Source organism: Trachypithecus francoisi, unplaced genomic scaffold (assembly GCF_009764315.1).
Source record: "Trachypithecus francoisi isolate TF-2019V2 unplaced genomic scaffold, Tfra_2.0 Lachesis_group0, whole genome shotgun sequence".
NCBI classification, from domain to species: domain Eukaryota; kingdom Metazoa; phylum Chordata; class Mammalia; order Primates; family Cercopithecidae; genus Trachypithecus; species Trachypithecus francoisi.
This window is the reverse complement of record NW_022681453.1, coordinates 20,996,156-21,012,162: the sequence shown is the minus strand read 5'-3', so window position 1 is coordinate 21,012,162 and position 16,007 is coordinate 20,996,156. Positions and strand designations below refer to the sequence as shown.

Below are 16,007 nucleotides of genomic sequence, written 5' to 3'. Positions count from 1 at the left end.
GCCGAGGTGGGTGGATCACTTGAGCCTAGGAGTTTGAGACCAGCCTGGACAACATGGCAAAAACCTGTCTCTACTAAAAATATAAAAATTAGCTGGGCATGGTGGTGCACACCTGTAGTTCCAGCTACTCAGGGGGCTGAGGCAGGAGGATTGCTTTAGCCTGGGAGGTAGAGGCTGCAGTGAGCCATGATAGCACCATTGCACTGCAGCATGGGTGACAGAGTGAGACCCTCTCTCAAAAAAAATTTCAAAAAGGCTGGGCGCGGTGGCTCACACCTGTAATCCCAGCACTTTGGGAGGCTGAGGTGGGTGGATCATAAGGTCAGGAGTTCAAGACCAGCCTGACCAACATGGTGAGACCCTGTCTCTACTAAAAATACAAAAATTAGCCAGGTGTGGTAGCACACGCCTGTAATCCCAGCTACTGAGGAGGCTGAGGCAGGAGAATCGCTTGCACCCTGGAAGCAGAGGTTGCAGTGAGCCGAGATTGCACCACTGCACTCCAGCCTGGGTGACAGAGCGAGACTCTGTCTCAAAAAAATCATTAACAATAGCTAACATTTACAAAACATTTACTATGTCCTAGGCGTTGAGGTTGTGAGGCAGCTGTTAATCTTTTTTTTTTTTTTGAGATGGAGTCTTGCTTTCTCGCCCAGGCTGGAGTGCAGTGGCGCGATCTTGGCTCACTGCAACCTCCATCTCCCGGGTTCATGCTATTCTCCTGCCTCAGTCTCCCGAGTAGCTGGGACTGCAGCTGCCCACCACTATGCCCAGCTAAGTTTTTTGTATTTTTACTAGAGACAGGGTTTCACCATGTTAGCCAGGATGGTCTCGATCTCCTGACCTCTCCACCCGACTCGGCCTCCCAAAGTGCTGGGATTACAGGTGTGAGCCACTGCGCCAGGCCGGAGGAAGCTGTTACTCTTATCCTAATTTTACAGACCAAGACCCGAAGGCCCAGAGGGGATAGGTAAGTTGCCAAGGTCACAGGGCTGGTTGAAGCTGGGTGGTCCCTCAAAGCCAGTTCTCTTAACCCTTCTATGATTATGGTAGGATGCATAGAGACACATAAACCAGTGTGTATATCAACTGATACTCTGAAAAAAGAAGACCTCATAAGGGCATGAGAGGGAATCAAGCCTTTTTATATGTCAGAACCTATTCCAAAGAACCAATATTTAGATTCACATGGTATTTGCTCAAACTTAGGGCTACGGAAGGAAATGGAGAATTCAGAAATATATTAATCAAAATCAAAAGTCTAGCGTAAAAGTAGGTTTTACTAAACAAAGGAATTTTTTTTTTTTTTTTTTCTGAGATGGAGTTTCACTTTGTTGCCCAGGCTAGAGGGCAGTGGCGCAATCTCCGCTCACTGCAAGCTCTGCCTCCAAGGTTCACACGTTCTCCTGCCTCAGCCTCCCCAGTAGCTGGGACTACAGGTGCCCGCCACCACGCCTGCCTAATTTTTTTGTGTGTTTTTAGTAGAGACGGAGTTTCACTGTTAGCCAGGATGGTCTCGATTTCCTGACCTCGTGATCCTCCCACCTCGGCCTCCCAAAGTGCTGGGATTACAGTCATGAGCCACTGTGCCCAGTCTTTTTAAAAAATTATTTTTATTTTTATTTTTTGAGCTGGAGTCTTGCTCTGTCACCCAGGTTGGAGTGCAGTAGCACAATCACGGCTCACTGCAGCCTAAAACTCCTGGCTTAAAGTGATCCTCTTGCCTCAATCTCCCAAAATGCTAGGACTACAGGTGTAAGTCACCACGTCTGGTGAATAATTATTTAATAAATGGTAACTGCAGAATTAATAACAACCGATGACAGTGGTAGTGAGTTATGTCCATATTTTACTCCAAATAAATAAACCAAAATAAAATTGGGATAATCATCAGAGAATGAAATATGAAATGAAATCGTACAAAACTAGCAGAAAAAAGACTATCAGATGGGCAGCAGAAAGCTCACTTTGTCAGAATTGAAGCAATTAAAAAAAACCACAAAGGATTCACTAGAATGACACATTGAACATTAGAATAAAATAAGAAAGAACAGGCTAGAAAATATTTGCATCAACGTCAACAAAGGAATAATATCTATAATACAAAAAAAGCTTGTTTAAAGTTAGAAGAGGTTCAAGTCCCCAGAAGATAGATATGAACAGAACATACACAGAAGAGGGAATGCAGATAATAAATGCATGGAAAAAAAATTCATGTTTGAATGTTTGGTCACCTAAGAAATGCCAAGTAACCTTGAACTAGCAATAGACTATTAAAGTAGGGGGGAAATGGCACTCAGTATTTAAAAGTGTGTTAAACTCCTTACACTTGTTTCTTGGAGGTGGTAGAATAATTGGGGCAGCTCTTGGGGAAAACATGACGCTGTAAGCCAAGACTACTTGGCTATTCACAGCCTTCTACCTGGGAGCCTTTCCACTCCCAGGTATTTGCCCCAATTGCAGAATTCAAGGATACGTTAGCAAACAACTGTAAAGAACCAAAAATATTAGGGGGCTGAGTGAATAGTTAAGGACACCTGCACACCTTAAAAATGAATCATGTGAACAAAATAAAAATGGTAGTGAAAGTAGTAACAAAAACAGTGTTGTTGCAACTATATACAGTGTATATATATGTTTCATGCCGTGAAAAGTTTCATTTCATTGTAATAATATGGATTACTGTATTCTTTTTAGATTGTTCCCTTTCTGGTTGTCATATTGTTTTTTCAGAGGTGCTAAAAAAAATCTGGATTCAAATCCAACCAGCGGCGTGACTTTGAGTAAGTTCCTGAAGTGGGATATTTCCCAGAGCGGTTGAGGGAGACGGCTCGAGCTCGCGCCTGGCACACCGTGGGAACCCCAGACTTTCTTCTTGCGGTGGGGGCGCCTCTGGGCCCTGTCCGAGAACTCCTTTCAGGGCCTGGGAGTCTCATCGGGAGCTCCCGGGTCTCGGTGGCGCGGGAACTCCCTCCTGGAGGGAACTTTCCGGAGCAGGTGGGCGGGTGTTATGTCCCACGGGCACCTGCGCTCAGGAGTAGGGGGCGAGCTCAGGCAACGTAACCGCTCACGGTCACCTCGGGTTGCGGGGCCGACTTGAAGCCGCCTTCGAGGTTCTGATCCTTCCCGGGGCTCTGGGCTCTTTCGTCCCAATTCGCAGCTGTCCTGTGCCCCCTCGCTGCAGAAAGACTCAAGATTTACAGGGCGCCTCCTGCGGAAGCCTAGAGACACCGGGGGCGCCGGAGGGCCCGCGCCGGACGGCCCGCGCCGGACTTCGCAGACAGGGGGCACTTGGGTGCCCTTTCAGGTCTCAGAGGGCGCGCCCGATCCCCGACGCGGGGCAGGCAAACGGGCGCAGCCCCCACGGCGGCAGCACGCGCGCATCTGGGATCCGGCCGCTTCTCCGCTCTTGCCATCTTGTCCGAACCGGTCACGTGCGGGCGACAGCGGCGCTCTTCGCCGGGCCAGTACGCCTGGTCCGACCCGCGAACCCCTCTGGGATCCCCACCGCTCCGTCCACAACCCGAGGTGAGGCGCGGGGGCCCTTCCCTCCTGGGTCGGGGCCAGGCCAAGGCGGGCACTGGGTTCCCGGGGAAGCGTCTCCTCTTCCGGGCCATTCAGCTCGGGGCCACGGCGCCACGGCGCCGTCGGGGGTCCGAGGCGCCGCCGCGTGTCCTGCGCCACGGCCTCAGAGCCGTCAGCGCCGAGTTGCTGGCTGGGGGCGTGGGTGGCCCGCGGCGCCGGACCCCCAGCACACCAGCCCGCGTAGTCCTTGCCTCCCGCGTGGCCCCAGTCGGGAGGGATGGCGCTGGGGAGGGAGCGGGGCAGCCGGGCCCCGGGGCTCCACGGGCGCGGCGCGAGGGGCGCAGGCTGCCGGGAGGACCGCGGAGCTGGGGGTGGGGGGGCGCGGGCGCATGCGCCCTGCATCCGTGCCATATTGGAATGAGTCGGAGCGCGGAGCGCCGCCGCCGCCTCCGCCGGAGCGCGGGTGGAGGGGGGCGGGGAGAGCTGCCGGCCGCCCCGCTCCGCCGAACCCAGCAGGAAGGAGGGCGCGAGCGGGCGAACGCGGGCAACGCGGGAGGAAAAAGCGCCCGCGCGGGTGAGCGAAAAGAAGGAAAGAAAGAAAGAAAACGAGCGCGAGAGGGGGAAAAGCGAGCGATCGAGCGAGCGCGCGCGCGAAAACTCCCGGCAGGTAAAAAAGCGGGGCCGCCGGCTGGGCCTTCCCGCGCGGCGGCCTGGAGGGGCGGCGGCGGCGCTGGGGCGGGGGACCGCACGGCGTCCCCTTCGAAGCCGCCGCGCAACTTTGCCAACGGGAAACCGGCGGGCGCGCGGGCTGAGGCGCCAACGGGCGGCGGCGGCGGCTGCACGTTGGGGGCGGGGGCGGGGCGGGGGGAGCGCGGCGCCCGCGCGCGGCCCCGCGGTCCCGCGCGCCGGCCGGCCGGCAGCAGGGGCGCGCCTGGGCGCCTCGCCGCGGCGGAGAGCGGCGGCGGCCGTCAGCCCCTGGCAGGCAGCGCGGCGCGCGTCAGCCCGCAGGAGGCGTGAAAGGAAAGTGGCCCGGCGGCGGCAGTGGCGGGCGCCCAAGTTCCCCGGCGCGCCGGGCGGGCCGCGCGCCCCTCCCCGCGCGCGCCCCGCGCTCCGCCCGCCGAGCCCCCGCGGACCCGCCCCCCGGGCTCGCTCCGGGCGGGGCGCGAACCCGCAGCTGGGGCCGGGCGCGCGGCCGGTCGGAACTTCGGAGGGCCAGGGCGGTCGCCGCGCGGTGGCGGAACGTCTAGCGGCCGCCGCAACCGGTGGCTCCGGGCTGCCGTTGTGAAGTGAGCGGGCCTCTCCCGCGCCGCGGCCCGCCGGGCACCGCCGCCGGACCCTGCTCCGACCCGGCAGCGCCCCGACCTGCCTCTCGGGAGGTCCGTGACCGTTTCGATTTCTGTTCCTAAAGTCCGATTTTGGACGTTGAAAAGGAGGCTGTGGAGGGGCGAGCGGCGTCCTGGGAAGCAAGGCCTGCTCTGTGCGGAGCAGAAACGCCTTGTGCGAACAGAAATAAATTCCCGCGGAAAGGATGTACGTTATGTTAAGTTTTTCACAAGATGTCAGCTGTTCCCGTAGGGTCTAAAACTAAGCCGGCAGGCACAGGTCACCCCCAGAGCTTATGCTCGAGGAGTAGTGGACGCTTGGGTCAGGTGGGGGTGTTCCCAGCGGGTGGCCCGGAGCAGCACTGGTTGATTGTCCCAATTGGTGTTTTTGAGTCCTGTTAGCACTGATCTGTGTTTGAGAACCAAGTAACCATCAAAGAGATCTGAAAGGAAGTAAGATGGATTTTGTCAATCCCCGCGTATGTCTTCTCTTGAACCACATTTTCTAAGATGTCATACTTAATTTTATTGCATCTGGATAAAGTGCTTGAACATATAGTCATTAATTTGTCAACTGGCTTGAAAGGATGAAGGAAGATGAGTGTGTCTTTATGTGTACACTTTGAGGCCTGTTGACTAGCGTTTTGAGGCATTCGTTGAATTAGGCCATAGGTAGATTCGGAGTTAAGATTTGTTTGCAATGTCAGGAAAGTAACGGCCTGGTAGAAACGGCCAGAGATCAGGAAACAGTTCTGTTATTACCGTTGTAATTGACTAACTGCCTTATCTTGGGCACTTTTCTTACCCGTTGTAGCTTTGATTTTCCTTATTTGCAACATTAAGATAAACAGATCATTTTTGAGGGTGCTTTCAGTTCGAAAATTCGGTGGCTTTTTTAACTGAAAGATTCTTAGAAATCACAGTGTATATTTTGATAGGTTCTACATAAAAGTGCTCTTAATGTGTGTCTTTATTAAAATTTATTTGGAAAAAATATCTTGGTAGCTAGATCCAGAATGGTTTTGTATGATTATTTGAATAGATTTTTACCAATGTATTTCAGTGTGCTTAAAAATTATATATATTTTTTATTGAGGTGTATATAACCTACAGAAAGATCTTAAGGGTACAATTCAGTGACTTTTTATGTATGTATACACCCTGATAACCACACTTAGATCAAGATATGGAACATTTTCAGGCCCTGTATCTTTTCCATTCAGTAAACACATTCCCCCTCCCCACGGCAACCACGATTCTGACTTCTGTCACCACAGATGAGTTTTGCCTCAAAACAGGACCCTTTTGAGGGTTAAAGGGGCAATACTAACAAACTGAGGATAGCTTGTATGTAAACTTGGAGTTATGGCCGTATAAGCCATGACCCTTTGCTTTTATAATGATTCTTAGGGTTTTCGTAACCCTGAATAACTTAAAATTCTGTCCTGAGGGACTTCTTAGAAGGTCACTTTTCAGTGGGGGCAATACTTTGCAGGTTACGATTTGTAGTTCTTGGGAGTCCTTATGTTCACAGACAGTGGTATTAATCTATTCCCGTTTTTGGAACAGAGGTACTATATATTTGTAGACAATAGATTTGAATAATGAATCATGAATTTTCCCAACAAGTTAGAGCTTAAGGTGTCAGTAGATGAATCAGTGTCTTAATGCCTAGAATTTGCTGAGAAAATTGAATGAAAATTGGTTTTTTAAAGTTAAGTGAATTAAGAATGTGTAAGCTTTAACAAGGTTTTCAATGACAGCAGTTAACTGGACTTACATATACAGGATTGTCAGCTGGTTTATCAAATCATTTAAAGTCCAACAATGAAAGCAAAAACAAAAGGTTAACTAAAAATTGTGTCAGGTGTGATTAAAAAAACCCAGCGTGACTAAGATACCTGTGTAAATTAACCCTCTGTCTAGGAAGGTGGACTTTTAAATATTCTCCACTGAAGCAAATGTTGCAACAATTTGCATTTCCTTCACCAGTGTCTTCTTGTGCCTTTTCTTGTTTCTACGGTAAAGGAGATGGGTTAGATGTTGTAAGTGAATTCTTATTTTGTTAGTTACTAACAACGGCTTCTGTTTTTGCTGCAAAGATACCCGTGTGATAAAAGTTGGGAATGTTCTAAGGCCTGTGGTGTAGGAGGGATCCATGGGGAATAGTCCACAAAGTTAAAAGGTTTTCTTTTGTGAAATGATTTCACTGAACAATTCTGTCTTTCTGTGTTAAGTTAGCCAACCAACTGACTGACCAGCCACTAAGCTGGATTTGGTCACTCTACCCAAGATTCCCTCATTAGCCAAGAGAGTAATTGATGACTTAGCTATTACTGATCCATTGTTTCTTTTTGTGTCTCTTTTTAAATTTCTTGGCTTTTATGTGATCAGATTGTTTAATTTAAAATCTATTAAATTTTTAAGAGAAGCAACTAAAGAGATATACAATGAGAAACAAAATACACGATGAAAGGGAATTTCCTTTTTTTGCTATGTTTTGTTGTGAACTCAGATTTTTTCTTTTAAAAATGATTGCTGGCTAGGCACAGTGTCTCATGCCTATAATCCCAGCACTTTGGGAGGCTAGGCAAGAGGATCGTTTGAGACCAGGAGTTCGAGACCAGCCTGGATGAAAGAAAAGGGAGACCCTGTGTCTACAAAAAATAAAAAAAATTAGCCAGGCACGGTGGCGGGCACCTATAATCCCAGCTCCTCAGGAGGCTGAGGTGGGAGGATCCCTTGAGCCCAGGAGTTTGAGGTTGCAGTGAGCTATGATTGCACTGCTGCACTCCAGCCTGGGTAACAGAGTAAGACTGTCTCAAAAAACAAACCAACACAATATAATTTGCATATCCATAACCTTACTGTTTCAGTAGTGTACTTTTGCTTTCACAGTGATAACTAGACTGGGTTTAGCTGTGGAATGGTGGTGTAGCAGCAAGTCTGTAGAAAAGATGAACTATGCAAAACTTCATTGACTTTTTAGTTTGACTTCATGTTATGTTCACATTAAGTTAATAGATACAGTCCAAAAACCAGAAGGCCATTATTTAGACAGACATTTTACATCTTTAATATTTTTAATGTTACATTTTTTTCTTATAATTTTCCAAAATTTTGCTTTCTGGGATTATTTGGCTGATAACCAATATTTTGGAATAATTACATGAAAATGAGAGAACTTGTAATGAGTAAATGATACAACTTCCTTATGGTAGAGTATTTTTCTTTTAGTATATAGCATTTATTACCTGAGGTATTTTGTATTTGAAAATAATATTTCTGTATATACATATTTATTAAATGGGATAAAAGTGTCTGGGGATTTTGGTTACCTGGGAGATTTTGAACCATTAGAGTTTGGGGAGTGGGATTTTGATAGGAGTCTCCCATTCTTCAGGGGATACTAACCTCATTGGAACATAATTTTTTTTTTTTTTTATTTTGAGACGGAGTCTTGCTCTGTCACCCAGGCTGTAGTGCAGTGGCACGATCTTGGCTCACTGCAAGCTCCACCTCCCAGGTTCACGCCATTCTCTTGCCTCAGCCTCCCGAGTAGCTGGGACTACAGGCGTCTGCCACCATGCCTAGCTAATTTTTTGTACTTTTTAGTAGAGACAGGGTTTCACTGTGTTAGCCAGGTTGGTCTCGATCTCCTAGGCTCGTGATCCACCTGCCTCGGCCTCCCAAAGTGGTGGAATACAGGTGTGAAGCCTGCGCCCGGCCTTTTTTTTTTTTTTTTTTTTGAGACGGACTTTCACTCTTGTTGCACAGGCTGGAGTGTAATGGCACGATCTCGGCTCATCGCAACCTCTGCCTCCCAGGTTCAAGCAATTATCCTGCCTCAGCCTCCCAAGTAGCTGGGATTATGGGCATGTGCCACCTTGCCCGGCTAATTTTGCTATTTTTAGTAAAGATGGGGTTTCACCATGTTGGTCAGGCTAGTCTTGAACTCCTGATCTCAGGTGATCCACCCTCCTTGGCCTCCCAAAGTGCTGGGATTACAGGCGTGAGCCACCGCGCCTGGCGAAAAATGATTTAAAATAGAAAGAATGTGGTCAGGTTGTTGCAGATTCATGTTTAAACTTTTCAAAAGGGGGAGGAAGGATAAGAACAACGACACGTTATTAACAGAAAAATTACATGACTTCACTGCATAATTTTTTTTTTTTTTTTTTTTTTTGAGACGGAGTCTCGCTCAGTCGCCCAGGCTGGAGTGCAGTGGCCGGATCTCGGCTCACTGCAAGCTCCGCCTCCCGGGTTTATGCCATTCTCCTGCCTCAGCCTCCCGAGTAGCTGGGACTACAGGCGCCCGCCACCTCGCCCGGCTAGTTTTTTATATATTTTAGTAGAGATGGGGATTTCACCGTGTTAGCCAGGATGGTCTGGATCTCCTGACCTCGTGATTCGCCCGTCTCGGCCTCCCAAAGTGCTGGGATTACAGGCTTGAGCCACTGCGCCCGGCCATGCATAAGTTTTAATGATTTGATTGTAAACCTTTTCCTCTAACTCAGAGACACCTGAAAATGTGTATATAATTATTCTTTCTTTTATTCAAGAGGATGTTTTTACCTTTTTAGCTCTCTTTAGACTTATCACTCAAGGAATTTATTTAAAAACAAAAAATAGGCTGGGCACAGTGACTTACACCTGTAATCCCAGCACTTTGGGAGACCAAGGCAGGCAGATCTCTTGAGTCCAGTAGTTTGATACCAGCCTGGACAATGTAGGAAAGCTCTGTCTCTACAAAAAAAAAAAAAAAAAAAAAAAAATTAGGTGTCTTGGTGTGTGCCTGTAGTCTCAGCTACTCGGGAGGTTGATGCAGCCTTGAGCTAGGGAGACGGAGGTTGCAGTGGGCTGTGATCACACCCCTTCAGCCTGGTGACATAGCGAGACCCTGTCTCAAAAAAATAAATAAAAACAAAAAAGTAGTCTGTATATTGTGTATTAAATGATGAGTTAAGTCCCTGTTGAACTCTGTGGTTTGAGCAGTTGATTAACTTCAGTGAGCCAAGCATGTCACTATGGAGAGAGAAGCTATAAGGTGATATTTCTAACATGATGCACAGTGCTGTGTGCATTGGGTCTTTTTTGTTTGTTTGTTTTTTAACTGGCATACTGGTCTGGTGCATTGGTTCTTTTTTGATGTTTTTGCTTGGTCTAGAGAAAGGTTAATTATTAAACTGATGTGGGGTAGATAGGGTTGTTAAGTGTCAGTATCTGTTTATCTGGGAAAGTTGGGTTCTGTCTCAGATGGTATTTGGAGAGGATCTTAGATAAGAGATGGAAGGTGGTTTGTTGGCAGTTGAAAGTGTGGGGCAGTCACACATTTGGAATGACAACATGTGCTGGGATGAGAAATGTAGCAATTACTAAAATGCCTAGGAGTTTTTCTTGCTGATACTCAATTTAAAGTGTTAACCAACAAATACTCAGATTTGAATTCCAAATTATTATTTTTTGTACCCTGAAGAGTTTTTTAAAAAGCATTTGAGGTGGCTACTATGGAATATTTGCTCAGTGGTTAGGCTGCCATGGGTTGCCACTGGTTCTTCATTTCTTTTCACATTAATTTGCTCCCCAGACTAGAGTGCTCTCCTGTCTCTCAGTTTTTTCTAGTGTTCTTTCTTAAGGATCAGTTCCTTTAAAATTTTCTGTGTTAAAAATAGCATATGGTAATTTTGAATTGTAATTTTAAGATACCTTTTGGGCTCATTTTGACTTGTGACATAAAATAACCCTCTTGGGGTGGTTAGATGGTGATCACACCAATGCACTTAGCATATTGCCTGTCTCGAACATAGTGATATATAATGAGGATGTAAATTTTTATTATTAAAAATTGTTTATATGTAACAAACCTGTGCATCCTGTACATGTATCCTGGAACTTAAAATGAAATCAAATTAAATAAAATTTATACAAAAATTAGCCAGACGTGGTGGTGGACATCTGTAGTCCCAGCTACTTGGGAAGCTGAGGCAGGAGAATTGCTTGAACCCTGGAGGTGGGGGTTGCCGTGAGCTGAGATCACGCCACTGCACTCCAGCCTGGGTAACAGAGAGAGACTCTGTCTCAAAAAAAAAAAAAAAAAAAAAAAGACAAAAAGAAACAGCAAACATGGTTGTGGTAAGATACATACATATAGCATGAACTTTACCATTTTGACCATTTTTAAATGTGCAGTTCAGTGGCATTAAGTACATTCACATTGTTGTGTAACCATTACCACCATCCATCTCTAGAACTTTTTTATCTTCCCAGACTGGAACTCTGTACCCATGAAACAGTGATTCCCCACCTTCCCTCCTCCCACCCTCGACAGCCACTGTTCTACTTTCTGTCTTTATGATTTTGACTATTCTAGGTACCTCATCTGAGTGGAATCATAGAGTATTTATCCTTTTGTGATTGCCTTAGTTCACTTAACATAATGTCTTTAAGGTTCATCTATGTTGTAGCATGTGTCAGAAATTTTTTGGAGGAAGTAAATTATTTGAAAAACTTCCATAGCAGGTAAAGTGGAGGTCAGGTCACAGAATACTGTTGACTAGGATTTGTTTACGTCCCTTGGAAGAACTCCGTATGTGCCCAGCAGAGCCAAGAGAACCAGGTACCTTTTCCTTAGATACAGTTTGGGCACACTTGCTTATTAGAACAAAAGAGACAGAGCAGATTGTGACAGCAGAGTGGAAGACAGGGAAAGCATAAAAACAAAGGTTGCTGGAGTCTGGGGTCTCATTGAGTAAGGAGTAAGGCCTTGTGGATCTCAGGATGCCATCTTACTGTGTGATCACTGACATTCGTGATGTTGGCCTGAGTCAAAGCATGTCATCCAGAACAGTTAACCATAAAAGTTTGTGTGTTCAGAGTTATAAATAAGCCTTCACCTATCTGAAAGGCATATTCAGTGACTCAGTCCCCAGCTGTTCTGGTTAGTTGAGGTTTTGCCATATTTCACTCTTGTTTCTGTATTGATAGAAAACTAGTAGGTGTTTAAAGAGGCTTAATGACTTAACATAATAATGATACTGCCTAATTAATGCTTTGTATTTTAGATTTATTATATCACTTTAATTCTGTATTTGCGAAATATAGATGTTCTACCCTGGTTGGAGAGAAAGCAGGTTTGACAGTTAAGGATTATAGAGAGTTGAGCAGTTATGTACTTTCAAAATGGTTAAAGAGTTGTATTTTCTTTTTATTATTTTCTTCCTTTATTTTTAATGGCTGTATTAATGTAGTAAATTTGGGATGAGTTTCCTATACTGTTTGTTACTGGGGGAAGGCCATCTCTTAATTTACTCTCCTCTCTTTGTGGCAAGGATGTTTTTGACTTTCTGGAAACCATTGAAGAATTGACAACGAATGTCATGAAGCCTGATTTTTATTGTGCCTTATTTTACTATTCGATTCTTAAGAATGGTTAGTTGTTTCCTAGCATTAGTAAGGCTTTTCTGAAAGTATCAGTTTCTTTGGCATGATGTTGTCTAATAGGGCATAGAGCCATAGTAGTAAAAGTCAATGGTTAGGGGAGGAGATACAGGGGAGGAGACAGTTGTCTAAGCTGGAGTGCCTGGGCTCAAGCACTTCTCCTGCCTCAGCCTCCTGAGTAGCTAGGACTAGGTACATGTCACAGCACCTGGCTAATTTTTTAAAACTTTTTTTTTTTTTTTGAGGCCGGTCTTGCTCTGTCGCCCAGACTGGAATGCAGTGGCCCGATCTCAGCTTGCTACAACCTCCACCTCCCGGGTTCAAGCGATTCTCTTGCCTCAGCCTCCCGAGTAGCTGGGACTACAGGCGTCCGCCACCACTCCTGGCTAATTTTTGTATTTTTAGTAAAGACGGGGTTTCACTGTATTGGCCAGGCTGGTCTTGAACTCCTGACCTTGTGATCCACCCAACTCGGCCTCCCAAAGTGCTGGGATTACAGGCTTGAGCCACCACGCCCGGCCTAAAACGTTTTTTTTTTTTTTTTTTTTTGAGACGAAGTTTTGCTCTTGTTGCCCAGGCTGGAGTGCGTTGGTGCGATCTCGGCCACCTCCGCCTCCTGGGTTCAAGTGATTCTCTTGCCTCAGCCTCCCGAGCAGCTGGGATTATAGGTGCCTGCCACCATGCCTGGCTACTTTTTTATATTTTTAGTAGAGACAGGGTTTCATCATGTTGGCCACGCTGGTCTTGAACCCTTGAACTCAGGCGATCTGCCCGCCTTGGCTTCCTAAAGTGCTGAGATTACAGGCGTGAGCCACTGCGTCTGGCCTTTAAAACATTTTTTGTAGAGATGAGGTCTCTCAGTGTTGTCCAAGCTAGTCTCAAACTCCTGGCCTCACGTGATTCTCTAGCCTCAACTTCCCAAAGTGCTGGGATTGCAGGCATGAGGCACTATGCCCAGCCTGATTTTCATTTTTATCATTGAGCAAAATGAGCAGGGTTGGGTGGTCTAGCTAAATATAAAAATTTGAGAAACTTTGGGTGTATTATTGTTGTTATAGGTGTTTATGATGGTATTAAAACGTCTGAATCCCTTGACCTCTTAATGTAATTAATATTTATTATTTTAATTTTATTTCTCTTTTAATGTTGGCTTTCCAGTCCTCAATCAAGTTACAGTTGCACTTAAAACATACATAGTTTTCCTTACTGTTAATATGAATAACACCGTATGCAAATTGAGAAACAGGCTTAGATCTTCTCCTAGGCATTATCTGTACCCAGTTTTCCTGTAAGTATTCAATTGGGCTCCTCAATCAACAGAGAAGAGCTTCAAATGACTTTCTTTGTTGCCAGGCTCCATTCTCAGGAATGGCTATGACAAGAGAAGCAGAGGGCTGGGTGGGCTCTTCTGGCCTCCCCTTCTAGGGAGAATCTTCCTTTTCTGCAGCAAGTGCTTGAGGAGGGCTGCATGATTCCTGCAGCCAGCCAGGACAGTAAGACACAACTGCCCTCGCCCTAGCTCCTCTCCTAGTCATTGACTTTTACTCCTGTTTTTGGCTTTTCATTGACTTTGTGTGACAGGAGTGCTTTCCGGAATAGTCTGCTGGTGAAATGTTGGGTTCTGGTATGGTATTCTTTCTCTACAGCCTACTTGAGAAGCTTCTGTGTTCTCCCTGTGCCTCGTCTTTTATCTCATTGTGACCTTCATTTTCTCCCAGAGTTCCAGCCCCTTCAGGCCTGGACCCACTGTCTATTCTTTGAGCAGCTCCCTAGGCCAATCCACTTTGTTCTTTCCCTCTTTCCCTAATGTGGCCCCATAGGCCACCTGCAGCCTTCCAGCCAGTTCCTCTCTCTGCTCCTGGGTATAGACTACCTTGGAGGAGAATTCAGGTTCTCCAGACAGCTCTGTCTTGAGGCAGACCTTTCTCTTTGCCTTTTGTAACCTTTTAAGACCTTCCCTTCTTTCTGTTTACATCTCTCTCAATGAAGTTGTCCACATTTAGAGTTTGTCTAGTTCCTGTGCTCCTCTAAGACCCCTATAACCCTGCCCATTGGGCTTCCAAGTTGGGTGCCACACTGGCACCTCAGAATCCACGGATCCAAAATATAATTTCTCCTTCTATCCCAAATGCGCCAGTCCCCTAGTAGGCCTGTTGGCTCAGGTCTCTTTCTTCACATTGCTCCTCAGCGATGGTGTTTGTTTTGTCCACTGGCAGCTTTCCTGTGGAACCTGAGGTCTTATTCTTGAATTACCAACCTTGGAGTTAGAACGTACAGTTCTGACTCCTTGGTTTTCAAGTGTTTTTAAAGTTGTGGAACCCCTTGTTCTAATGAAATCTTTCTAGGAAGCCCAATAAGTAAAATAAAATGAGAGTCCTGCTAGTGGAGTAGGGGTGAAGGGCCAGCATCCTGTCCTACGACTGGATAGCTGGACATTCTCTGCTTCCCTCTCCTCCCAGGCAGGACTGGCGGCTGGCTCTTGGGGCAGCCTTCCCCATGGATTCTGCATAAATGGAGCTCCTCAGAGTTGCTGTCGGCACTGCTTTGAGGGCATGCTGTATGTTTTAAACCATTTATCTATTCTGTACCCCACTTTTTTCCTTTGGAAATTTAAATTTTGATTGTGACTGATAAATGTAAAACTAGTGCCAGCGATGAATCTTGCCAGGGAAAGGGAAAGACACCTTGGAAACGGAAACTAGGTATTAAAAAGAGTTAGCTTCATCAAATGCTGAGACTGTCAAAAGTGCTGAAGGGCTCCTTTCGAAATTTACTTACATCTCTGGCTGGACGTGGTTGCTTACGCCTGTAACTCCAGTATTTTGGCAGGCTGAGGTGAGTGGATCACTTGAGGCCAGGAATTTGAGACCAGTCTGGCCAACATGGTGAAACCTCATCAATTTTAATAAAAAAATTAGCTGGGCGTGGTGGCACGTGCCTGTAATCCCAGCTACTGGGGAGGCTGAGGCAGGAGAATCACTTGAACCTGGGAGACGGGGGTTTCAGTGAGACGAGATGGTGCCACTGCACTCCAGCCTGGGCAACAGAGTGAGACTCCATTTAAAAAAAAAAATTTTACTTAAGTCTCTGCTGACTCTTGAAAATTACATTTCTACCAACATGAACATTTTCAAGATAAACTTTGTTTAGTTTTACTGTTTTTGTTTTGTTCATTTATCAATACAGTAGACTTACACAACCCATAAAACTAAAATCTTACATATTTGCAGTGAAAAATACAAACCTTGTTCTGTTGCTTCCAAATAGCCTCCCTACCTTCCCCACCTCCCCCATCCATCCAGCTACACTGAGGCCAAGTAGAGCTTTCTAAACAAACTTAATTTTAGTCACATAAAATCCCACAATTGGCCGGGTAAAGTCCAAACTCCTCAGGAAGGCATGCGGAATCCTTGAAGCGCTCAGGCCCAGTCCATTTGTCCAGCTTATCCCCTTCTCTGATGGTCTCCACAGCCTCACCAACCCACTCTCCTGTAAATCATTTCCTGCCGTGTTCCATCTGCTCAGGGTGTTCTTCTGCTAAGGCAGTGCTCCCAAAATGTCAGTCTCGCATGGACCGCCGTCACACTTTTTGGTATATTTGATTACCAAAATTATTATCATTATTATTATTTTGAGATGGAGTCTCACTCTGTCGCCCAGACTGGAATGCAGTGGCTCGATCTTGGCTCACTGCAGCCTCTGCCTCCTGGGTTCAAGCGATTT

General features: G+C 46.4%; 2 protein-coding genes and 1 pseudogene across 14 annotated transcripts in view; 1 reads left to right on the top strand and 2 right to left on the bottom strand.

Annotated features, from left to right (window-relative positions):
- Positions 1–1,831: 1,831 nt before the first annotated feature.
- On the bottom strand, positions 1,832–3,303 carry LOC117077219 (annotated as a pseudogene). Its single transcript, XR_004434705.1, has one exon. The product of XR_004434705.1 is annotated as an uncharacterized LOC117077219 (transcript).
- Positions 1,832–7,007, bottom strand: LOC117077205 (transcription initiation factor TFIID subunit 4-like). The gene is made up of 2 exons (XM_033200840.1): positions 6,954–7,007; positions 1,832–5,088 (listed from the first exon to the last, which is right to left on the bottom strand). The coding sequence occupies exons 1-2, from the start codon at positions 7,005–7,007 to the stop codon at positions 3,304–3,306; spliced, it is 1,839 nt and encodes a 612-aa protein (XP_033056731.1). The 3' UTR covers positions 1,832–3,303.
- The window catches only part of SFMBT1 (Scm like with four mbt domains 1), a 157,377-nt gene continuing 144,716 nt past the window's right edge, over positions 3,347–16,007 (top strand). For 6 of the 12 annotated variants that reach the window (XM_033210113.1, XM_033210109.1, XM_033210110.1 and 3 more), the window contains exon 1: positions 4,886–5,055. The gene's annotated coding sequence lies outside the window, so the exon portion shown is untranslated. Of the gene's footprint in view, positions 3,529–3,939; positions 4,193–4,885; positions 5,056–16,007 lie in introns of those variants that run through there. The other 6 variants (XM_033210114.1, XM_033210105.1, XM_033210111.1 and 3 more) reach the window with 6 other exon arrangements.